The sequence below is a fragment of the Gorilla gorilla genome, chromosome 12 (genome assembly GCF_029281585.2).
Source record: "Gorilla gorilla gorilla isolate KB3781 chromosome 12, NHGRI_mGorGor1-v2.1_pri, whole genome shotgun sequence".
Lineage (NCBI taxonomy): Eukaryota > Metazoa > Chordata > Mammalia > Primates > Hominidae > Gorilla > Gorilla gorilla.
The window spans coordinates 94,178,903-94,204,780 of record NC_073236.2 but is presented as its reverse complement, the minus strand read 5'-3'; the positions used below and the strand labels follow the sequence as shown (position 1 = coordinate 94,204,780).

The 25,878-nt window shown below is 35.4% G+C and overlaps 1 protein-coding gene across 1 annotated transcript in view; it reads right to left on the bottom strand.

Annotated features, from left to right (window-relative positions):
• The window catches only part of SRBD1 (S1 RNA binding domain 1), a 222,461-nt gene that overhangs the window by 158,189 nt on the left and 38,394 nt on the right, over window positions 1-25,878 (bottom strand). The window contains exons 10-13 of the mRNA XM_031008302.3: window positions 15,359-15,462; window positions 6,354-6,461; window positions 3,863-4,020; window positions 249-339 (exon numbers count right to left, since the gene is read on the bottom strand). Of these exons, the coding sequence (XP_030864162.3) occupies window positions 249-339; window positions 3,863-4,020; window positions 6,354-6,461; window positions 15,359-15,462 (461 nt within the window). The remainder of the gene's footprint in view (window positions 1-248; window positions 340-3,862; window positions 4,021-6,353; window positions 6,462-15,358; window positions 15,463-25,878) is intronic.

Sequence of the window (25,878 nt, the reverse complement as noted above, 5' to 3'; positions counted from 1 at the left end):
GAAGAATGAACTGCTCACATCTGCCCATATTACCTCCTTTATTTGTAATGGTGGCAAAGGAAGGGAGCAGCATTTCTCAAGTCTCCACATGCAGAGTTCTCCAGCAATTTGCCCCAGAACTGTTTTATATGGTTTCTTGTCTCTCACAAAGGCACCTCCCTTAATCCCTCCCTCCAAATTAGGGGCTTCAAAGGTATCTCTGGTTGGCTGAGCCACTGATATATTCAAAAGATTACTTATTTTCATACTTGAAATTCAGCAAAAGTGTCTTTATTTTCTCCGCCTCTCGGAAGCCTTGTCCACAATGCAAGTAAACCACATCAGTATGAAGTATCTGACCTTTAAAAAATGAAAAGAATAAGCCATTTTACAAGAAATTACAAAGTGAAACACATGAATGATTTTGTTAAGCAAGTTGTAACAGAAAAGGAGACTGGCTTGTTTTTTATAATGAAGTCTGAACTATTCATATTCACTAAATCAGATTCTTCCTAACCTCTCGGAAGTATTGCTCCTTCCAATTTCACAGGATTCTGTTTGCTACACAAAACTACTATTAATTGGAGAATATGCTAGGATACCCAAAAGAAAAATGGTTTTCACTAACATCTAACATTAATAGTAGTAAAAGCAAACACTAACTGAATTATTAGTATATGTCAGACACTGTTGTGAGACTATCCTATTTCTTTTTTTCTGGTTGTAGATACATGACTTTATTTACCTTGTGCATATTTAAGACTTATGAGCTTTTCTATATTGCATTATAAAGAAAAATTTTTTTATTGAAAATATTTATAACAATTAAATTTCAAATAATTAAAATTATTTTGATTAAAAGTATTTTTTTAAAATTTGAAGATAACTACCTAAAGAATAAAACTGAGCTAAGAGACTAACTTACAAGTTAGGAAAAGAACAGCAAAATAACCCAAAGAAAGCAGAAGGTAGAAAATGTTGAAGTTAAAAGCAAAAATTAACAGAAAAAAATGCAACAGAAAAGATCAACAAAGTGTAGTTACAAATCACTTAAGAGAAAAACATACTTTTAGCAATACCAATCAAGTAAAAGAAAGGATACAAGATACAAATACAGGAATTATATTAGGAATAAAAAGAAGATATAACTAGAGATTGAACACAGGTTTAAAAGATATCTACCATTATAAACAAGTTTATATTAAATTATGAAAACAGATAATTAGAAATATCTTACCAAAACAGCTTAAGAATATAGATGTGTTTGTGACATTTTTAAAACAATTATCCTATAAGCAATACAATAACTGAAAACTGATCTAACAACACACCCAAAAGAAAGTATCATAACCAAGTTCCATTAATCTAAGGAAAGTGTGACTTGACATTTTAAAAAATTCTAGTAATATAATTAATCACAGCAACATAGTAAAGGACAAAAGCCACATGATATATTAACAGATGCAAAAAAAAAAAACACTGATAAAATATATTTCCCACTGGCTGTAAAATGAACAGCATAAAAAGACAACTAGGATAACAAAAACAAAAAGTCATGACTATATCTAGAACATAGATAAAATATCCCCACAAACCCCCACCCCCCAAAAAAGCAGGTGGGAACAATGTACTGACAAGACACCTATGCATCAGCATCTGCATGGAAGGAAGCAGAAAGAAACAGTGGAATATATGATGGAACTGAGAACAGGAGAATCCCAAAAATGTCAAAGGCTACTTCCCTGGAAATCTCAACAGTCAGTTTGAGAACAGGAGCTGAAACTGAGAGAGATTCAGCACAAAGGGGGTCCAGTACTTCTGAAAGGATTGGAAAACACTGATCCCTATGAACTCTTGAAACTAACTAGTAAAAGATACCTTTAAAGACAAAAATTCCACACTGAGGAGAAACAATTGGTAATCACATCCAAACTGAGCAAAGTAAAGATAGTAACAGCAAAGGAAAAAGAAAGCCCAGATAAAATAAAGGAAAGCAACAGAGAAGCAGATTCCAGAAACTATAAACTATAAACTATCTCTCAATCCACACAGAGTTTTTTTTTTTAATGATTTGGAAAAAACAGAAGAGAAAGTTCTAGAGATATACAGTGAGAACAACTTGCCTGACCCAGCTTCTACTAAAAGTTCAAACTAATGTATGTAAAACTAAACAAAAGAAATGCATGATAGTCAAATTCTATATAGAATGATTATTTTTTTAAGCAAAAAAATTTTTAAAAGACTAATATAATGTCCTTAGAGAAAGATGTGCCTAATGTATGAGAACAAGCTTCTTAAAAAGAAACATTACAGAAAATAAGAGTAATGTTAATTCTGGCTCATGCTGGTAATCCCAGCACTTTGGAAGGCCAAGGCAGGCACATAGCTTGAGCTCAGGATTTCAAGACCAGCCTGGGCAACACGACGAAACTCCGTCTCTACTAAAAATACAAAAAAAAAAAAAAAAAAAAAAAAGCCAGGCATGGTGGTGCGTGCCTATGGTCCCAGCTACTCGGGAGGCTGAGGTGGGAGGATAGTTTGAGCACAGGAAGCGGAGGCTGCAGTGAGCTGAGATCACGCCACTGTGCTCCAGCCTGGGTAAAAGAGCAAGACCCTGACTCAGTAAAAATTAAATAAATAAAAGAATAACATAAGTCAAAATTAGAAAATCTCAGAAATTAGATGAGATAAACTGGGAATGAATTCGAGATGAAAGAAAAAATTATTTCAGAAATGAAAATCTAAACTTAAAAAATTAAAATAGTACAGGCTAATAGAAAATAAAACAAGAAGTTAAAAGATCAAAAACATTAGAAATAAAGAAGTTCATAGGGAGCTATAACCCTATTTTTCAAAGTATCAAATGGAAATTCTAAAACTGAAAAACCAATCACTTGAACTCAGTAGATGGTTTTAGTAACAAATTAGACATAGCAGGATAGAGGATTAATTAACTTAGATGATCAACAGAAAATAAACAAAAAGGAGAGAAGAAACTGAAAGGTATAATATGTATGTAATTGGAGTTCCAGAAAGAGATGCTAGAAGCTCCACAAACCCTAAGTGGAATTCATGCAGAGAAGACAAGAAAACCCATACATACACACCCACTGAAGCACATAATAAGAAAACTGAAAAACACAAAGAGAAAATCTTAGCAGCCAGAGGAAAAGGACATATTACCTTCAAAGGAACAATAACAAATAACAACAGTTTGGCTGACTTCTCAACAAAAATTATAGTAGCCAAAAAAAAAAAAAAAAGAATGACATCTTTAAAGTACTGAAAGTAACTGCCAATCTTGAATTCTACATCAAGCAAAAAACATTCTTCAAAAATGAAGGCAAAACAGACATGTTTTCAGACAAACTAAAACTAAGACAATGTGTCTCATTAAAAGTAATAGCATAGAGTTCTTCAGGCAGAAAGAAAATGATCTCAAATGGAAGCACGGAAATGCAAAAGAAATGAAGAATATCAGTGTAAATGTAAGTAAACAGGAAAAAAAAATTGAGCAAAACAATAAAAATGTCTTTTGGTATTTAAAATATAAGCAGAATTAAAATGCATCATATATATAAATGCATCACAATAATAGAATCTGATGGGGAATTAATAGAGTTCAAGTCCGAGCCTAATTAATCCTCAATATCTCTACTGAGACATAGGAAGCATATAAATGATAGTTGTATATTGAGGAGTTTGATCAACAAATGAGAGAAAAATGAAGTTTGATTATCTGGTTCCCAACACCCCTGTATGTGAGAAAACCACTTTTTAAGCCTTTAAAATTAACATTATTTCCAAATCCTCATGAAATGTATGAAGTGAAACTTATAACCAACCAAACAACTTTTACATGGAAAATTGCAAGACAACTTACTAGTAGGAGAAATTATAGCTAATTTGCAACCATGTTTATAACCAGGATCCACTCCCATTAAGGTGCGCCCTGGAACAGGGCTTGTTAAAAGGAGCTGACGAAGGTTCCGTCCAAACATCATTACTGATTCCTTCTCTGCATCTGATGTTAGTTTGGCTCTTTAGAAATAGAAGAAAAGAAAAAGTTTTTCATTCACCCAAATTTTCTTTCCAGAAAAGGAGCAGAATTCATTTTGTACAATTATTTCTCAAATGATAATTTATTATAACAATATAACTTAAGAGAAAAATTACAAAAATTATATTGAGTCTATTTTCACTAATCACAGTAATATGATACCACAATCAATTCTGAAGCAAGTCTTGTAAGTTTATCATACCTACATTACCTCTCTATCTGCTCTCTACTGTATATAAAACCCATATTTATAAATATGTGTATATGTGAGAAAGACAGAGAGTGTATGCACGTTTGAATGTCACATGGGATGCAAACAAAAGTAGGCACAGTGGGCAGGGAGAAAATATCCCGGACAATGGAAACAGCATATGTAAAGGCTCATGGCTCATCATAGAAACAGCAAGTAATTTCGTATGCTAAAGTAAAAAGAAACAGCGAGACAGAAGTAGAGGCAACAAAAAAACAGATCACAAAGGGTCATGCATGTTCTTCTCAAGAGCTTGGATTCTATCCTGGAGACAAACAAGATCAGCTGAAAGAAGTATACAAGCATGAAATTGTGAGATGAGAATTTTGAAAGGGCGATTTGTAATATGCATTGGAAAAGACAAGACAGAAGACCAAGATCATCTATGACGCTAGTTCAGTAATCCAGACAAAAAATGATGATGTCCTGAATTAAGACAGTCACCACGGAGATAAAGGGGAGGAAAAATTCAAGTTATAATAAAAGATGGCAAAATAGATAGCACTTTGTAACTGACAATGTAGAACTGATGACAGAGATAGATGTGAAAAATGACACATGGATGAATGATCATGACAGTCACGGGAATAAGATATGCAGAAGTAGGCTATGCATAGTATACAGTCAACCAAATTAAGTGACTGCAAAATAAAATGATCTAAAAAACAAACCAAGTGGGAGTGTCCTCCTCTTTAATTGCTATTCAGGTTAAGTATTCCTATCAGGAGGCGTATCTGTAGATAATACCTGCAAACTAACTTATAAACTGAAATAAGTTATATTATTTTAACCATGGGCATTTTAGAAAAAGAAAGAGAAAGTACTCTTGCTTATCTACTGCTAATGGAATTCAGAAACAGTTTATACATTAAATGATCCCACATCAAACCGTTTACATTAAACCTTAATGAAATTATTCCACATGCAGTGAAGCTACTCAAATCAAAAATATATGCAAAAAATGTCAAAAGTGCCACTAGACAGAAGCAACATGAGAAAACAATAAAAAGAAAAACATACAAAAAGAAATTGAAATTTTAAATAATTTTTTCCTTCAGGAAGAACCAAATTCCTAATTTTTAAAGTGTATGCCCTAGCTCTCAAAAGCAAGTGATGTTAGACAGCTTGAAATGAAATACAATTCTAAAAGGAACAATATTTTTAGGCTACATCTAGGCTAAAATGGATGTAACAAGAGATTAAATGACTTTGGTAAAAGAAATTGGACAACAGGACTATGTGTCTTTTTTAATAGTACCTGCTCACTCCCTGCTCTGAACCCATCTTAATTCAATGGTCAAGTCCAGCAAAAGAGAAACAAGCCCTACATAGGCTGCTAAAAATTCTAGAGAGGCTGAAGAGATGGCTACAAAACTACAGTTTTCAAGTAGCCCTTGCTGAAACCTACAAATAAATGAGAATGAAGATAATCTATAATATTTTGGAAGGAATGAATTAGGGAATGTCTAGTTTCTAAAGATTGGGTGCAAAAACAAGGGTTACAGAGAAGCAAGAGAGAGGAGTTTTGCCTCCCTACATTTCCTTTCTTTCCATCTTCTGTCCTGAAAACAATTCTGCACCTCACCTCTTTTGAAGTTTTCATCTATATTACTTAGTCCTTCTATTAGTCCGTTCACATTGCCATTTTAATAATCTCCTAATATTTATCATTGCTGATAATTTTTCATCCAAATAACTCCCATTTGGAGTTAAAAACAAAGTAATTGATTCATCATGTACCCTACTGATTTCCTTATGCTTTCTTTGGCTCTCTTACCTCTAAAAACTGCCTCCAGCTGCAAGACTAGTATTGCAGGATTTCAAGGGGTATACATTAAGTGGTCAAGATTTGAAAAACATATCATAATTAAGAACTATTTTTATGATCTATGCATGTGAATGCATCTACAGATTGAAATCAAGCCTTAACTTTAACACTTTGTGATGCTGACTAAATTCTTTCGATTGGTTAATCAATCAACAAACATTAGCTACACACTGTAATGGTACTAGTATCATATAACAATAATCAGTACACAAAATTAAACAAGACAAGATATATACCTGAATTCTCTACAGAGAAGAGGATAAATAAGGCGTTTAAAGGAATCATTCAGTGAATTATATAAGATCTTCATTAACTCTGGCCTTGCAAAGCTACGTGGTCTCCACCTGCAAAACAGAAAAGCCCACACTAAAACTGATGCAACAATAAATAAGGCCATAAAAAGGCTCCCAAAAAGAAGGGAGGTGGAATACAGAAGGGGGTAAAACCTTTATTGAAGCCAAAGTAACATAATCTGCGAGAAAAGGCTGTGGTATCTGAAAATTATTACTATGACATCTGGAGTTTTTATTTTAAAAATCCTAGTAACTATCTATGGTCAGATATAAAACAAGGAAAAAATTTCCTCTTCAGTAAAGGGTCTCCAAAGCATTAATAATAATGGCCAAAATCTTAAGATACAAGAAAGTCACCAAAAAATTATTACACCACTGCTACAGACTGAATTGTGTCCCTCCCCAAATCCATACCTTGAAGATGGGGCCTTTGGGGGATAATCAGGTTTAGATGAAGTCACAAGGGTGGGGCTCTCATGATGGAATCAGTGCCCTGATAAGAAGAGATAACAGAGGGCTTGCTCTTTCTCTCTCTTTCTCAACCATGTGAGGACACAGCAAGAATGCAGCTGTCTACAAGCCAAGGAGGGCAGCCCTCACCAGAAAATGAATCAGCTGGCATTTTGATCTTGGACTTCTCAGCCTCCAGAACTATGAGAAAATAAATTTCTCCTGTTGAAGCCACATAGTCTGTGGTATTTTGTTATGTTAGTCCAAGTTAAGACAGCCACTGTATCCTTTTTTTCCCCCTTTCTTTATCTCTGAGAGTTAAAGTAGACGGAGCAAAGCAGAAACTCTGTTTCAACCCTTGCCTCTTGCCATTTCTGAGAACTTACTCTATTGCTCAGGCCACAATGCTCCACCAGGCAGCATCTGCATATGTAATGAGGACTATAAATGCCACAGAACCAATTGTTAATGAACACTGGGGAAAGAATAGAAGAGAAAAGCACAAGCTAAAAGGACAAATGTAGCCTCACTGAAACGGTCCCTATAAACCTTATAAAATTAATCAGGAAAGAAGGGAGGGCTAGAAATGAAAATAAACCAAGCTGGCAGCACATTCAGCATTAATCATGAGGTCAGCTCACTCTCTGACCTGCTTCCTCATAGTTGTTTGGTGCCTACTGTCCTAGAATCACACAGACCCTGTTACTAGATTATAGCTCCCCTTAACTGCTCTATAGGTAACAACCTGAACATTATGAAATGTTAAGTTTTCCATTTGAATACTCTTTCAGGTCCTGTGTACCAACGAAGCTACTGACATCAGCTAGTATAAAAGATTCCCACCAAGAAGCTGACTCACCAAAGAGTACAGTTTCCATATGCTGATGATTTTATCCCCCTTACCCCAACCAATCAAAGACCACAAATTTCCAGCTCCTTTCCCTCCACGATCCCCTTAAAAATCCTAGCCCAGGCTGGGCACAGTAACTCACATCTGTAATCCCAGAGTATGGCCTTCCAGAGGCCAAAGTGGGAGGATCACTTGGAGTTCAAGACTAGTCTGGGCAACATAGCCAGACCCTGTCTCTACAAAAAATAAAAATTTAGCTGGATGTGTTGGTGTGTGCCTGTAGTCCCCGCTACTTAGAAGGCTGAAGCAGGAGGATCACTTGAGCCCAGGAGGTTGAAGCTGTAGTAAGCCATGATGCACCACTGCACTACAGCTAAGCAACACAGACCCTTTCTTAAAAACAAAAACAAAACAAACAAAAAAAACCCAGCCCAGAATTTTTTGGAAAAATAGATTTCAAGTCCTCCTCCCATCTCTTCACTCAGTGCCCTGCAATCATTAAACCCTTTTTTTTTTTTTTTGAGATGGAGTCCTGCTCTGTCGCCCAGGCTGGAGTGCAGTGGCGCGATCCCGGCCCACTGCAACCTCCACCTCCTGGGTTCATGCCATTCTCCTGCCTCAGCCTCCTGAGTAGCTGGGACTACAGGCGCCACCATACCCGGCTAATTTTTTGTTTTTGTATTTTTAGTAGAGATGGGGTTTCACTGTATTAGCCAGGATGGTCTCGATCTCCTGACCTCGTGATCTGCCCATGTCAGCCTCCCAAAGTGCTGGGATTGCAGGCGTGAGCTACCTCGCCAGGCCCATTAAACTCTTTTCTCTGCTACAAACCCTGCTGTCTTGGTGTATTAGTCTGTTACTGCACAGTGGGCATATAAACCTGTTGGTCCTATGATACTATCCATTCTGTGTTTTCATCCATCTACAGCATCTCTGCCCTTGCCCTCTTGAATGAAAACCATTAACAAAATATTAATTAATATTACTTTAAGGGTACTCTCATCCCCTTTACTTATCTTAGGCTAGGAAATGAACTACATTTCACTGAACAAACATTTAAGCACTTACAATGTTTTATTCCAAAGATTACATAATAGCAACTAACTGAATCTCTTCCATAGAAAGTGTCATACAGTTTTTAAATTTTAGTGGAAGTGCTTTTAGGCAGGATATACATCCTTCCTTCCACCTAAATCCCTGCTGCTCCCTACTGTAACATTTGCCTGAAGGAATTAGGGATACAGAGGAGTAGGATTTCTCTACTCCATTGAAAAAAGGCATGAATTCAACAAACACACCTTTTTTCAATGAAACAAATATCTAAACAAATGTATGGCACAATAAATGTAAAAACAGAAATAAATGTTAAAGATATGAAGAGCTCAAAAGCAGAAGTGACAGCAAACAGCAGTATAATATACTAGTTAAAAGTATGATCTGCTCTGCTCTATGCTCTATTACTTTTTTTTTTTTTTTTTGAGACAGAGTCTCATCTCATTCTGTCACCCAGGCTGGAGTGCAGAGGCACAATCTTGGCTCATTGCAACCTCCACCTCCCAGGTTCAAGCCATTCTCCTGCCTCAGCCTCCCGAGTAGCTGGGACTACAGACGTGCGCCATCCCGCCCAGCTAATTTTTGTATTTTTAGTAGAGACAGGTTTTCACCACTTTGTCCAGGCCAGTCTCGAACTGCTGACCTCAAGTGATCTACCTGCTTTGGCCTCCCAAAGTGCTGGGATTATAGGCATGACCCACCATGTCTGGCCTTGCTCTATGTTCATGGTGGATTTACTTAAGTATATCTGTGCTACTACTTCTTCATCAGTAAAATGGGAATAATAATAGTCTACTTCATTGAATTGTTGTGAGTTAACATAAGCAAGGGACTTATAATGGTGCCTAATACATTCTATGTAAGTTTTTGCTGCTGCTGCTGCTGCTGTTATTATTAATTTGGGGAATCCAATGTCAAGAAAGACTTCCCAAAAGAAACATCTGAGATAGGTTTTTTTTAATGAATTGTAGTTTACCAAGCAAGACAAAAGAATAAGGGCATTCTGGGAAGAAATTATAGCATATGTAAAAGCTTAGAGGCAGGAAAAAGCACGGTAAATTGAAGTAACTATAAGGTTAGCGCTTCTAGGAAATAAAGTGGCAAGATCAACAGGAGGAAAGACGAGGGTAGAAAATGTGGCAGTGGCTGGATCATAAAGGGTCTTATACACAAAGCTATGGAGCTTGACGAGGTAGGAGAGAGAACATAGTCCTGAATCATGCAACAATATGCTAGACAGATAGTCCTTAGAGGTAGGAAGACCCTAACAGAGTGATTTGTTTTAATGTATGTATCTGATTTGTCTCCTAAGGTGTTTCCCTTTAAGCCACTGCTTGCAGGAAAAAGCCAGAAATCTTAAATATCACCTACCCATACCCTCTCAAACCCCCAGTAGTCTTCTTCAAGTCTCAAGATCCTCCCTTGGCTTGGACTGCTCTCCTCCCCTTCCTGGAACAGAGAGCTACGGGTCTATTTAATACTTGAGGATGCCTCAATTATGCCCATTCAGTTGAACTTTAGACCACTAGACCCAGCCCTGAAAGAGAACGGCTACATTCATTTCCTACATTATAGAAACTCCTTTTTGCTCCTTACACCAAAACAATTCCTGCCCTTCACCGGCTTCCTGGGATTTATTGAAGGCACTTAGCATACTAAGGGACCTGAAATAGTATAGTAAATTCACAAACCCTGTTGCTTAAATCTTTAAACTTAAAGAAAATATGATGGGTTTGCCTTACAGGAAGTCATCTCAAAACTTGATTCTTCCTCTAATTCAACAGTTAAATACATCTGAATAAAACTAAGGAGGACTCACTTAAACCAAATATACATTGCAAAACACATGCTATGTATGTTGCATACAATGAAGCACAAAACTGAGGTGAGGGATCACAAACTCCTCCAAAGAAATATTCTCCACTTTGGCAAAGAAATATGCTCTCCCAACTTCATATATATAAGATAAAGACAGGCTCTCTCCACTGGGCTTTCTTTTTTCCACATTTAAAAGAGAGACAGTTTCCCTTAAATCTACTACATGAAAAACAGCTGCACAATTTTAGGGAGAATAAAAATTAACTTATCAAGTCAAAGACACAAAAATCTGCAAACTCAAAAGACAAGTTCTGAAGCCAGGTGTGGTGGTGCATACCTGCAGTCCCAGCTAATTTGAAGGCTGAGGCAGAAGGATTGTTTAAATCCAGGAGTTTGAGACCAGCCTGAGCAACATAGTGAGATAATGTCTCTAAAAAGAAGTTTTCTTAATTTTTTAAAAAAAATTTCCTTAGATACGTTTTTATTTAGAGAGCAAATGCAGAAACTTAAATTACTGAGGTTCTCACAAACACAGCAACTATTTCAGCATCTAAAAAGCTTAGAAATCCTCTTCATACTTATCTTGTACTAGTAACATACAATTCCAAATGAGGAATTGTTCATTTGCTGAATTTGGACCTAAATATTAGTTTTAATACTAATACATTAGCATTAAATTATTCCTTGTTATGCTAATTAACTTATGTAATGACAAGATTGCCATTTAAATCACTATTTGCCCTATTACATAGTTCTTAATATATTTATAGTGTGATAGTAACTATATCATCTACCTTATTGTTCAAGCCACACAATTTTTTTTTTTTTTTTTTTTGAGATGGAGTTTCACTCTTGTCACCCAGGCTGGAGTGCAATGGCACAATCTCGGCTCACTGCAACCTCCACCTCCTGGGTTCAAGCAATTCTCCTGCCTCAGCCTCCCAAGTAGCTGGGGTTACACGCATGCACCACCATGCCTGGTTAATTTTTGTATTTTGTGTAGAGACAGGGTTTCGTCATGTTGGTCAGGTTGGTCTCAAAGTCTTGAACTCCTGATCTCAGGTGATCCTCTCACCTCGGTCTCCCAAAGTGCTGGGATTACAGGCGTGAGCCACCACGCCCAGCCGCCACACAAATTTTATGCTTCACTTCACCTCTCCCTAACCAATCCACCCACCATTTAATCAGATACCTTGTCCTGCCCGTCTACCTCCTAAATATTGCCCAAATCTATCTACTTATTCCCTAGTGCTACCACCCTAGTCTAAGCTACCATAATCTCTTGTCCCATATCTACTCTTGATTCCTTCCAAATAATTATCTACACTGTGGCCTGAGTGATCTTAAAATGCAATCTGATCATCACACTCCTGTATTTAAAATCTTTATTGGCTTCCCCCCATCCTTAAAAGAAAAAAATCTTTAGCATACCTGAAAGCTATGTATGATCTAACCTGTGTCAACATCTCAATCTCCATTCCATGTCACTTCTCTTCCTTCTCCTTCTATCTCCAACCTACCTAGCTGTCAAGTCCACACTACTCAGGGCTCTGTTACAAGCACTTTTCTTCTTCTTACTACACTTTTCCTTCATAATCTCAACATACTCGTAATGATTTTCTCAGTGTTGTTCTCATTAAACTACGCTGTCATCATGGATAAGCAGTATATCTGTCTAATTTACAGGTGAATCTCCAAAATCTAGCACATAACTTGAATGGATGAGTACATACAGAAGAGGGTAGAAGAAATAGGGAAAAAGAGAGTAAAAAAAGGAACAAGAAGATTCATCAAGTAAGCATTTGTAGTCATTCACATGTGCTTAAAGGAAAAAAAAAAGTTCTTTTGAGAATAATTTTTTAGGTCCTAGAAAAGTGTTTCAGCTCTTGGAATTATCTAAATGAAGAAAAAGTTTCAGGCCGGGCATGGTGGTTCATGCCTGGGGTGGTTCATCCCAGTACTTTGGGAGGCGGAAGTTGGTGGATCACTTGAGTTCAGGAGTTTGAGAACAGCCTGGGAAATATGGCAAAACCCCTGTCTCTACAAGAAAGAAAAATTTAGCTGGGTGTGGTGGTGCGCACCTGTAGTCCCAGCTACTCAGGAGGCTCAGGTGAGAGGACAGCTTGAAACTAGGAAGTCAAGGCTGCAGTGAGCCAAGATCATGCCACTGCACTCCAGCATGAGTGACAGAGTGAGACCCTGTCTCAAAAAAGAAAAGAAAAAAAAGAAAAAGAAAAACTTCCAAACCTGACTGAAAATTATATTACTATGCCATAATGATGTAACATGTTACATTGTAGGCTAAATAATATTACAAATTTTTCAATTGGAGAACTAAATAAAATATAAATAAGCCATGGAAAAATAAATCACTGTAAAAAAATTCCTTGACATTTACTTAGTCTAAAGATAATAAATAGGTTAAAAGCATATTTTTTCTTTAACTATTGAGGACTGACTCTGATACTGAGTATTATGAATATTTACAGAAAAATAAGCCAGAAATTGTCTTCAACTTACTGTGATTTACTAAAACATTTCTAAAAAGAATTAGCACAATAATCCCACTACTTTGTAATAACAGATACCATCAAAGGCCTGTTCTTCACCAGACATTGTGCTACACAGTTACGTAGATTATCATTTAATTCTCTCAAATCTACAAGTAACGTATTACCATTTTAAGGATAGACAAAACTGAGAAAGAAATTAAGTAACATGCCCATAGGTGCAGAGGTAGAAAGTAATATAACTGGAATTCAAACTGAAATATATCTACTTCTTAGGAGTTTCCTCTATGAAACTATCTTACAGTTTTGTCATATCTTAAAATTATCTAATTTCCTAATTTTTTAAATCTAGCATTTCTTTTAGGCATACATTTCCTCTTTCCTTTCATTGGAATTTATTTGCTTATTTATAAAGGAAATAAGCATTCATAAAAAATGACAACTAGCCAGGCATGGTGGGTCACGCCTGTCACGCCAGCATTTTGGGAGGCTCAGATAGAAGGACCGCTTGAGCCCAGGAGTTCAAGACCAGCCTGGGCAACATGGCAAGACCTCATCTCTTAAAAAAAAAAAAAAAAAGTTTAGCCAGCGGTACACACCTATGGTCCCAGCTACACAGGAGACTAAAGTGGGAGAATCACTGGAGTCTGGGAGATTGAGGCTGTAGTGAGCTATGATAGCACCTGTGTGCTCCAGCCTAGGCAACAGAGTGAGACCCTGTCTCTCAAAAAAAGAAAAAGAAAAGAAACTATATAGAAAAATACACACAGTAATATAAAGACATTTATTTGCCACTAGTGAAATCATACTATAAATAAATGCTAATCGTAAATTGTCTTTTTAACTTAGTAAGACATGTTCATATTTCAACTTCAGCTCTATTTCCACTTTTTCAAAATGGCTGCACAGAATTCCACCATATGGATATAACATAATTGGCTTAAGCAATTTACCTATTGATTAACATTTAGACTGTTGTTTTACTTAGTGGTTGCTTAGTTAGTAGTATTTGGTTGTTAAGCAAGTTGATCCTTCATGGCTTTTAATGAATTAACAAAACAGTTGTGTTGAATGAGATAACTGATTTCCAAAATCCATGATACTTATTTTCAAAGAACAAGTCATCTAACTTAAGTATCATTCCTAGCAATCTCTTTATCCTAAAGTTACACAGAACTAGCTGGTGATGAACTTTATCAAAATTTACATCTCCTAGCTGCTAGGAAGCCACTTTACTTACCTCTTTGTATCAGTTTTCTCACTGGCTAAGTGGTGGCTACAAAATCTGCTCTACCAACTAAATAGATTTTTGTGAGGATCAATTACACTCTGAAAAATTAAAACTAAAAGTAAAAAGTATTATACAAACATGGTGCTATTTTAAAAGGCTCCCTTAACAAATAAAAAGGGTAATAAAAAATTACATAAGCTTAGACATTTCCTTAAAATATCTAATAAATTTAATGTTTCTTTCAATCATCCTTAACATGCAACATTTATCCCCACATACAGAATGCTTATTTATATTGTAATATCCAATAAGTTAATTTTTGTTTCCATCATCCTTAAAGAGCTAAACACTTCAGATATGATACATAGAGCATATTTTTGTTAGTTTATTTTTGCAAGGGAAAAGATGATCTTACAAAAGTTTCAAATAGTACAGAAAAGTAATGAAGTAAAAAAGTTCTTCTCCACAGAGATAATCACTATCAAAAATTCCTCACACACCCTCCTGGATATTCTCTGTTTAAATATGCATGACACACATACTTATTTTATTACTTTTTTTAATGCAAAAGGGACACTACATACCTTGTCTGTTATTGGTGGGTTTTTTGTTTGTTTGTTTGTTTTCTTGAGATGGAGTCTTGCTCTGTCGCCCAGGCTGGAGTGCAGTGGCGTGATCTCGGATCACTGCAACCTCAGCCTCTTGGGTTCAAGCAATTCTCTGCCTCAGCCTCCTAAGTAGCTGGGATTACAGGTGTGCACCACCACGCCCAGCTAATTTTTTGTTTTTGTATTTTTAGTAGAGACAGGGTTTCACCGTCTTGGCCAGGCTCATATTGAACTCCTGACCTCACCATCCACCCCCCTGAGCCTCCGAAAGTGCTGGGATTACAGGCTTGAGCCACCGCGCCCGGCCTGTCACTGGCTTTTTAAAAATGTTCACGTAATAGACATCTTTACATATCAGTACATATAGATATCAGTATCATATTTTAGAAAAGAAAGAAAGAAAATTCTGTAAATATCTGTAAACAGACCTGTTTTGGATGCACCACCTACAGAATTCATCCTTCACTCCATCAGAAATATTGACCTTAACCGTCAGTACCTTCAAATTTTCTCCACGGTTAATTGCCAGAATCTGAGTGCAAACATAAGGCAAAGACTAATAATCCACAAAATATATGAAACAAATCAGGCGACTATGTAGCTGACAGCTATATGAATTTTTTACTCGTTTATTAACCAAGAATACATTTTAAAATAATCATTTACTTACACTTTTTTCAAGTAACATACCTCCCACATAAGGAAAACCCTAACATGCTCTTAGAAAATAAAATGCAGATACAAAGCCTATCTATCACATTTACAAGAAGAGACTTTGATGATCTAAAAATCTCATTTCAGATTCTACTAATTGAAAATTTTTGATTATCTGGAGTTGGAAGGGTATATTTTTTATAATTTGAAAAGATAACCTGTGCTAAGATAAATACAAACATGTAAAATCCTAGGTGCAATATTTAGTAGCTACAAATTGTTACCATCCATTGAGCATTACTAATTGTAGAGCCTATGTAAGCACTTTAAATATATTATCTCAAGTAATCCTTAGAGTCACCAGTAATGTGTGTATTATCTTCACTTTATATAATAATTTTTCTGAAACTAACTTGTTCCAAATCACAAAACTAGCAAGTAGCAAAAAAAGAATTTAAACTTCAGATCAATCTGTCCATGCTCTTAATTAAAATATTAAAAGAACGACTGTCTTAAAACACATTAAAAACACTCCTTAAAGTACAAACAAAACCAAAACAAGCAGAAGAAAATAATAGGGTAAAAATAAAATAGAGAATAGAAAAGCAATAAATATCAACAAAACCATAAGTTGGTTCTTTGAAGATATTAACAAAATTAACAGACCTTTCGCTAGACTAATCAAGAAAAACAACAGGAAACACTCAAACACCAAGATCAGGAACAAAAGAGAGGCCACTACTAAGGACCTTACAGAAATAAAAAAGATTATAAGAGATACCATGAGCAACTGTATGACAAATTAGATAACTAAGATAAAATGGACAAATTCCTGAAAGATACAAACTACCAAAAACAAACCAAAAAGAAACAGAAAATCTGAACACACCTATAAAAAGTATGGACACTGAATTAGTAATCTGAAAATTTCCCACAAATAAATGTCCAGGCCCAGATGGCACCACCATTGAATTCTACCAAACATTCTAAAAAGAATCAATATCCATTCTTCACAAACTTTCCAAAAGATATTAGAGAAGGAAAAACTTCACATATATTTCTATGAGGCCAGTATTACTCTGATATAAAAACCAGACAAGACTTCACAAGAAAACTACAAACCAATATCTCTTATGAATATAGATGTAAAAATCCTCAATAAAGTAATAGCAAACCACATGCAGAAATATATAAGAAGGAGTATACACCAAGATCAACTAGAATCTATTCCAGGAATGCCCGATTGATTTCACATCTAAAAAATCAATTGACCTAACACATTATATCAATAGAATAAATAACAAAAATCCTATGATCGTCTCAATAGATGTGGAAAAACATCTGACAAAATCAGGTAGCCCTTCATGATAAAAAACACTCAAAAAACTTGGAAATATAAGGAAAGTTCTTTAATATGAGAAAGGGCATGTGCACAGAAATCTCACAGCTAACATCATATTTACTGGTCAAAGACCAGGAACAAGACAAGAGTGTCCACTCTCACAACATTGTACTGAAGGTTCTAGCCAGGGAAAAGAAGGGAGGCCATCTATATTGGAAAGGAAGATGTAAAACTTTCTCTATTTGCAGCTAACATGATCTTATATACAGAAAATTCCAAGCAATCCACTACAAAACTATTAGAACTAATAAAGAGTTCAGCAAAGTTGCAGAACACAAGCTCAACAAATAAAATTAATTTCTACATAATAGCAATAAACATTCTGAAAATAATTTTTTTAATTCCATTTATGATACCACCAAAAGGAATAAAATACTTAGGAATAAATTTAACAAAAAAAGTTCACAACTTACACGGTTGACCTTTGAACAATACAGGTTTAAACCGCATGTGTTGACTTACACGTGGATTTTTTTCAACCAAACAGGGATTGAAAATACAGTAATTGCAGGATCTGAAACCCACGCATAAGGAGAGCTGATTTTTCATATACATGGGTTCTGCAGGGCCAACTCTGGGACTTGCATATACATAGATTTCGGTATATGCAGGGATCCTGGAATCAATCTCCTGTATATACCAAGGAACAACTGTACTATGAAAACTACAAAACATTGCTGAAAGAAATTAAAGAAGATCTAAATAAATATCCATGAACATCCCATGTTCAGGGATCAGAGGGCCTAATATTGCTAAGATGGCAACACTCCCCAAGTTGATTTACAAATTCAGTGAAATCCCTATCAAATCCCAATTGGCATGTTTTGTGGAAATTGGTGAACTAATTTTAAAACACATATAGTAATTCAAAGGACTGAGAATAGCCAAGTCAATTTTTAAAAATAAAAATAAACTTGGAAGATTCCCACTTCCCAATTTCAAAACTGACTACAAAGCCACAGTTATCAAGACAGTGGGGACTGGCATAAGGATAGACATACAATGGAATAGAATTGGAGTCCGGAAATAAACTTATACATATAGTGTCAACTGATTTTCAACAAGGGTACCAAGATAATTCAATGAAGAAAATCCAATCTTTTCAATAAATCATGAATAACTAGAACTAACCACATGCAAAAGAACAAAAGTGGACGGACCCCTACTTCATGCTATACATAAAAATTAACTCATAATTGATCTTAGACCTTAATACAAGAACTAAAACTATAAAATTTCCATTAAAAAAGGAGAAAATTTTTATGACCTCAAGTCATAAAGCCTTCTTAGATATAACACCAAAAGTGTAATCAATAACAAAAAACTAGATTGAACTTCAACAAATTTTAGTTTTTGTGCCTCAAAGAATAGTATCAAGAAAGTGAAAAGAAAATGCACGGCATGGGACAAAAATTTTTGCAAATCATATGTCACATAAGGGTATCTAGAATATATTTAAAACTCTTACAGCTCAACAATAAGGAGACAAAACCCAATTTATTTATTTATTTATTTTCTTAAGAGATGGGGTTTCACCATGTTGGCCAGGCTGGTCTCGAACTCCTGACCTCAGGCGATCCGCCTGCCTCAACCTCCCAAAGTGCTTGGATTATAGGCGTGAGCCATCGCGCCTGGCCACAACCCAATTTAAAATGTACAAAAGATCTGAAGAGGTATTTGTTCAAAAATTATATACAAATGACTGATAAGTACATGAATAGATGCTCAGCATCATTAGAGAAATGCAAATCAAAACACAAAAAGATGGACAATAAATGTTGGGGGGGATGTAGAGAAATCGGAACCTTCACAAACCGCTGGTGAGAATGTAAAAACGGCATAGCCACTCTGGAAAATATGGCAGTTCCTCAAAAGGTTAAATGTAAAGCTACCATATAACCCAGCAATTATACTCCTAGGTATATATCCAAGAGAAATAAAAACATATGTCCACACAAAAACTTAGACACAAATGTTCATAGCATTATTCATAATATCCAAAAAGTAGAAACAACCAAAGTATTCACTGACTGACGAATGGATAAGTAAAATGTGGAGAATCCATATAATGTAATATTACGTAGCAATAAAAAGGAAAGGCATACTAATACGTACCATAACAGACAAACTCTGAAACCATTATGCTAAGTGAAAGAAACCAGCGGCAAAAGTCTGCATATTGTATGATTCCTTTATATGAAATGACCAGAACAGACAAATCTATAGAGATAGAAAGTTGGCTGCCTAGAGCTTGATGCAAGGAAATATTCGGGAGAAAAATGTCCTAAAATTGCTTGTGGTAACGGTTACACAACTGACTGAATTTACGAAAAACTATTGAACTTATAAAGTTCTAATGGTTGCATTAAATGCAATATGAATTTTACTTCAATAAACCTACTAGAAAATTAAAACACTCTCTTCTTAAAGCACTCTTTAATACCAATTATTAAGATGATAAATAGTAACACAAATTAACCAAATAATTTAATCAAGTTAACAGCCTCCCTTAAATATTTGCTAGTCTGTAACTATATATTTATGTATATTATATATTAAAAATTAAAGAAACAACATCACTTCAATATATATTCAGATTTTTCACTAATTCTTAATGGCTTTCTTCCAATTACTCTTAATGAATGGGGTTTTAATAAACTAAGTTCTCCCTTTACAGGACACAAACTGATATTTTAACAATTTTAGCACATTTCCATGAGGATCTCTAACAAAAACTTAGACTTCCTATCTGTGGTGAAACAAGCTTAGAATAATTCAACTTAATATTACCACAAAATAATTCCACCATGAAAATTTCTCAATTTGTGCTTCATGTTGAAAAGAATGTCAAAAGATAAAAAGCGTATTTTTTTGTAACTTTAATTTAAATTTTAAAAACATTAAAATTTTAAATATCAAATTGTCAGAGTTTTAAAAAAATTATATAGGGGACTTTTTTCTTTTCTTATATACTTCAGAAATTTCTAAAGTAAACATCAGCAGAAATAGAACAATCACTTAGAAATAAATGTTTCGGCTGGGTATGGGGGCTCATGCTCATAATCCCAGCACTTTGAGAGGCCAAGGCAGGAGGACTGGTTGAGCTCAGGAGTTCAAGATGAGCCTGGGCAACACGGCGAAACCCCAACTCTCAAAAAATACAAAAATCAGCCAGGTGTGCTTGTGCATGCCCATAGTCCCAGCTCCTCAGGAGGCTGAAGTGGGAGAATGCCTTCAGCTCGCAAGGCGAAAGTTGCAGTGAGGTGGGATTCTGCCACCGCACTCCAGCCTGGGTGAAAGAGCAAGATACTGTCTAAGAAAAAAAAAAAAAAGTAAGCTTACATAAAACAATATATTCAATAATACTGCATAGAACTATCTATAAAGAAATAAATTGTGAATACAAAATAAACTTCAGTTTGAGCTCAGCAGAGACTTCCGTATTTGCTATAGGTTGTGCCAGCTTAGTAAACAGAAGTTCTTCATACAATAAATTATCTCTAATAAATTAATTTAAGTAGAGTACAACAATATAGAGGAGAGTTATTTAATTCCAATTTACATAAGTATACCATAATATCACAATACATTATTGGAGGTTTTTTGCTCTTTTTCACCATACCTAGTAATGTAATACGTCAAACTTACAAAAAATCCTGACACACAGGAAGACCCATGGTGGAGAAGGGAATAAGGTAACAGAAATAATAAAGCTTGGGACAGAAACTGAAATTGAAAGTGAGTAGTGGGTTAAAGCAGAATTATTGCAGATGGTGACATTGAACAGGAAATAGGTAGTTAAGACACAGGAAATTGCATGTCAGTAAAAAGACACACCAATAAAGATAAGGAACAGAAAGTCCCATGAGAGAACGTGAAGACTGAGTTACAAATTCATGTGGTAGAAAAGATCACACTAAGGACCAATTTGAAAAAGAAAGAAAAAAAGATGCAGCTGGAAGAATTTACTAAGCAGCTATTAACGGCTATTCCCACAGTACTTGGAGAGAGTTCCACAGTAATTTTCCTTCACCACACTGTCTTTCATCATTTGCATTCATTTCTGTATTCTGTGATACTGTGCTGGGGTTATCTACATAAAGGCTGAAAAGTAAGGTTCAGATTTAGGACATGAGGTCTCAGCACTATAGGAATTGGGAAGCTGTTTTTGTAACCTAGCATATCATCACTCCGGCCCGTACATGATAAACTAAAAAGTTCGTAAAACAGCAGTGCTGTTTTTCAAAACTGACATTTCCAAAATGCTCTGCTTTCCCAGGCCTGAATACTGTCACACCCAGAAGCCTGTGTCAATCATAATCTTAAATTCAGTCACTAACTCAGAATGCCACATTTGCTACACACACTAGTTAAAATGCAGAGCCCAATAAAATATTTTCAAGCAGAAATTAGAAGGCTAGGTTTTAACAGAATAAAAGCATTAATGTTTTTCCAAAGTTGCAATAAAATTAAATCAACATAAAAGGTGGACAAAATAAGACAGAAAAACTACTTCTGCAAAAGGAATGTTAGTATACTTAGTCACTGGTACTGTTAAAAATTATTTTTCATTATGTTGTACCTGTGTCAGTAGACTATAATAACTACGTATGTAAAATTTCACTGTACTTTCTTTCAAATTATTGAAAGTATGTACTTCACCTGATGTGGTAAATATAGTGTACACAAAAGTAAAATTGACAACTTTAGATATAATAGTGAAACATTTCAAATCTTTAAATGGGCAAGGGCCATGTTACCTCTACACCCTAAACAGGACCCAACATAAAATAACCTTTCAGGAAATATTTGTGGGATAATTCAACACTCTTCATGTCTTGTTACAACAAAACAAAAATTTTTCACATCTGTGTCATCTTAAATGAAAAACAATTACTTTTTTATTTTTTTAAGAGGCAGGGTCCCACTGTTGACCAGGCTGGAACGCAGTGGCTATTCACAGGAGCAATCCCACTACTGATCAGCACAGGAGTTTTGACCTGCTCCTTTTCTGACCTGGGCCAGTTCACCCCTCCTTAGGCAACCTGCTGGTCTCCCGTTCCTGTGGGGTCACCATACTGATACTAAACTTAATGTGAACACCCAATCGGCATAGCGCACTTCAGCCCAGAAATCCTAGACTCAAGCAATCCTCCTGCCTCAGGGTCCTGAGTAGCTGGGACTACAGGCATGTGCCACCATGCAAAACAATTACATTCTTAATGATGAAAATTAAGTATTACATGAAAGGTTAGGAATACTAGTTTTTTTTCTATTATTCTCTGTTTATAGCAGTAAAATGCAGATAGGAAGAAAATAAATTTTAAAATTATTTATTGAGAAATTCCGCGTTTGAAAAACACTGGCAGTTTCCTAATTTCAAATCTCCCCCTCCCTTTCTCAAAAAACTATAAAACCAATAAAGAAAATAAATAAAACACAACATAGGACCCACCTCTTTGCATTTCTAGGAGACAGAGAATTATACTGGCATCAGATTTCTCAAATATAACATACAAAGGAAGCCAACAGCAGAGCAACATATTCAAGAAACTTAAGGAAAGAAAATGCAAACAAAAGTGATTATACCATGCCAAGCTATCCTTCAAGTGTTAAGGCCATAGAAAACAATTTTGAATGTGTAAGAACTCAGAGAATATTGTACACATATACCCTTCTTCAGACATTCACTAGAGCAGAAGTTAGCAAACTATGGCCCATGGGTCAAATCCAGCCTGCCATCTGTTTTTGTGAATAAAATTTTGTTGAAACACAACCATGCTCATTCATTATGCATTGTCTATGACTGATTTTGTGTTACACAGCAGTTGCGTAGTTGCAACAAAAGCCATCTGGCTCACAAAACCTTAAATATTTGTTCACTGGACCTTTACAGAAAAAGTTTACCAACTGTATACTAGACTACAGAATAAGTTTCATTCACTCTAAAGGCTTTGGAACGCTCTGGCAAAAGGACCAAGGGCAAGCATTTAATATAATTGTAGGGCTGAGATTAAAACAAGACTAGGGAGAGTGGGGTCAATTTCCTTTAAGAAAGCACAGGTTGCAAGGCAATCCTAATACCAAAGCAGACTTCAGGATAAAAAGCATTAAACAAGGTAATAAAGAAAACTATATAACGTTAAAAGCCACACTCCAGCTCTGGAATAGAATGAGGAGTGTGCGATACTGTATTTTAAAGATGTTGTTAGGAGTGACATCACTGAAAATTGTGGAGTAGGGAACTCTAAATTCCATCCCTCCACAAAGGTAACTGGTAAGGTAGCAAAAACTGTCAGAATTAACTTTTTCACAACTATGGAATCTAATAAAAATTTTATAACAATGAAAGAAACACAGAAAGAAGTTGCAGAATTTCTGTAAGAGAGCACTTTTAACGTACCCCAGTCTCCAGCTCAGCAGTGGCCTCTGAAGATGACAGCCCACGTTCCTAAGGCAGGTTGCAGAAGGAGCAATATGGACCTTATTCTCATATAACTATGGTTGTGTGTTTTGATGTCTAGTGTGTCCCTGAGGAACTGACTCAAGGGCTTGTCTTTATTTCACATGCCTTGGAACTTAGGACAGAAGAAGCCTCCCAGGTGGCCTTTGTCAAAAGTACTTAAAGGCAAATATATTAGCCCCAGCCATGAGGGGTAAGGGATAACACGGGAGCAACTAACACAGAGACCAAAAAACCTGTGAAAAAATAAACTTGGAAATGAGATATTTGAGGGAAAAGGGGCTTTTTAAAATTCCTGGGCATGCTGAGGGCTAGGTGTATGCTCTGAAAAGATCTGAGGGAACCTTAAGCTTTCACCTCTAGATGAACTTTGGGCTCCACGCAAACAGGAAGAAAAGGCTACGACAGAGCTGTTAATGGCCTCACTAAGTGTTGAAAGAGTGCCCCAACAAAGTGCCAATCTGCAAAGTCTGGGAGAGTTTGGGTTTTTTTCTTTTAGGGGATTTTTTTCTTTTAGGGTTTATTTTGTTTTTGTTTTTGGCTCCAGGCATTTAGGGGAATCTCTGTTAAATAACTAGATGGTTACTAAGCTAACAAGGGAGACCTCAGTGGCCACACATAACAAAGAACAAAATTTACAAAAATACTTTAGAAAAGTCACTAGAGCAAACCACCCCAAAAACAAGCAGCAACAACAAACACTAGGGAGGGGAGAGAATCTGATTTCCAGAGTTACCAAGCTATAAAATACAACATATCCAGACTTTACCAAAAAAAAAAAAAAAAAAAAAAAAAACTGTCCATGAGGAAGCTTAGACATTGACCTTACAAAACAAAGATTTTAAATTAACTCTATTCAATATGCTGAATTCAAGAAAATCATGAACAGAGACCTAAAGAAAGCCAGGAGAATGATCTTTCAACCATATAGAAAAGTAAGGGTTAGAAATTATAAAAAAGAACCAAACAGAAATTACGGAGCTGAAAAGTACAATGACTGAAATAAAAATGTGCCAGGGGTTCGACAGCAAATTTGAATAAAAAGAATAAATCAACAAGCCTGAAGATAGGTCAAATGGGAATATACAGTCAGAGAAAAAAGAAAAAAATAAAGAAAAGAAAGCAACAGAGGCTGAGACCTGTGAGACACTATCAAACATACTCTCTACATATAATGGGAGACCCAGGAGAGGAGAGAAAGGCGCAGAAAGGATATTTTTTAAAATTATTATGAAGAATTTCTTAAGTTTGATGAAAAACATTAATCTACACGTCTAAGAATCACAATAAACTCCAAGTAGGATAAACTCAGAAAGACCCATGACAAGACACATTATAATCAAACTGTCAAAAGATAAAGACAGAGAATCCAGAATGCAGCAAGAGAGAAGAGACTTGTCATGAATAAGGCATCGTAAGATTAACAGCTGATTCCTCATAACAAACCATGGAGGCCATACCATAAGAGCGGATGGTATATTTAGTATTAAAAGGGAAAAATTAAAAACCATCAACCAAGAATTCTATATTTTAAAAAACTCTCTATAAAAAAATGAATGAAATGTTTAATGGGCATAGAGTTTCAGTTTTGCATGATAAAAAATTTCTGTAGATTGGTGGCACAACAATATGACTATGCTTCCCATTACTGAACTGCATGCTTAAAAATGGTTATGATGGTACATTTTATGTTATGTGCATCTTACCACAATTAAACATAAATTTTTTAAAAAAGGAGAAATTAAGATTTTCCAGAAAAACAAAAACTAGGAAGTTTGTCACTAGTAGACCTGCCTTACATGAAATATTACAGGAAGTGCTTCAGACTGGAATGAAAGGGCACTAGATAGTAACTTGAAGCCATACAAAGAAATAAAGAACACTGATAAATGTCATTATATATGTAAATATAAACGCCAGTATTACTGTATTTTTGGTTTTTATCTCCTTTTTGCCCTATATAATTTAAAAGCCACATTCCACAATGTAGATATAGCCTACGACTACACTTAGGAAAAAAAATTAGTAAACTGAAAAATGAAATTAAAACACTGAGATACAATGACTGATTTATATAAGTAAATGAGACCTCTCACACTTTATTCTAAATCAGATATCTCATATTTGTATTTCACATGGAAGAGATCCAGAATTGAGCTCAAATATAAGGATACTGGGAAGTAGAGTCTAACAAAAAGATCACCAGCCAAAAAGTCAAGATACCTAAAATGTTATATTGTCAGCTCTGCTAATAATTCTCAATGTCACTCATTAACTTCTCTGGGTCATTACTTCCCAATTTGTGAAGCGGCAAGGATATGACAATATTATAAGAATTTATATAAAGAACAAAGAAAACAGTTGACATAAAATCATTTAAATTCTTAGTAAAGTAGCAGGCAAATCCAAAATATTATCATTATTACTAT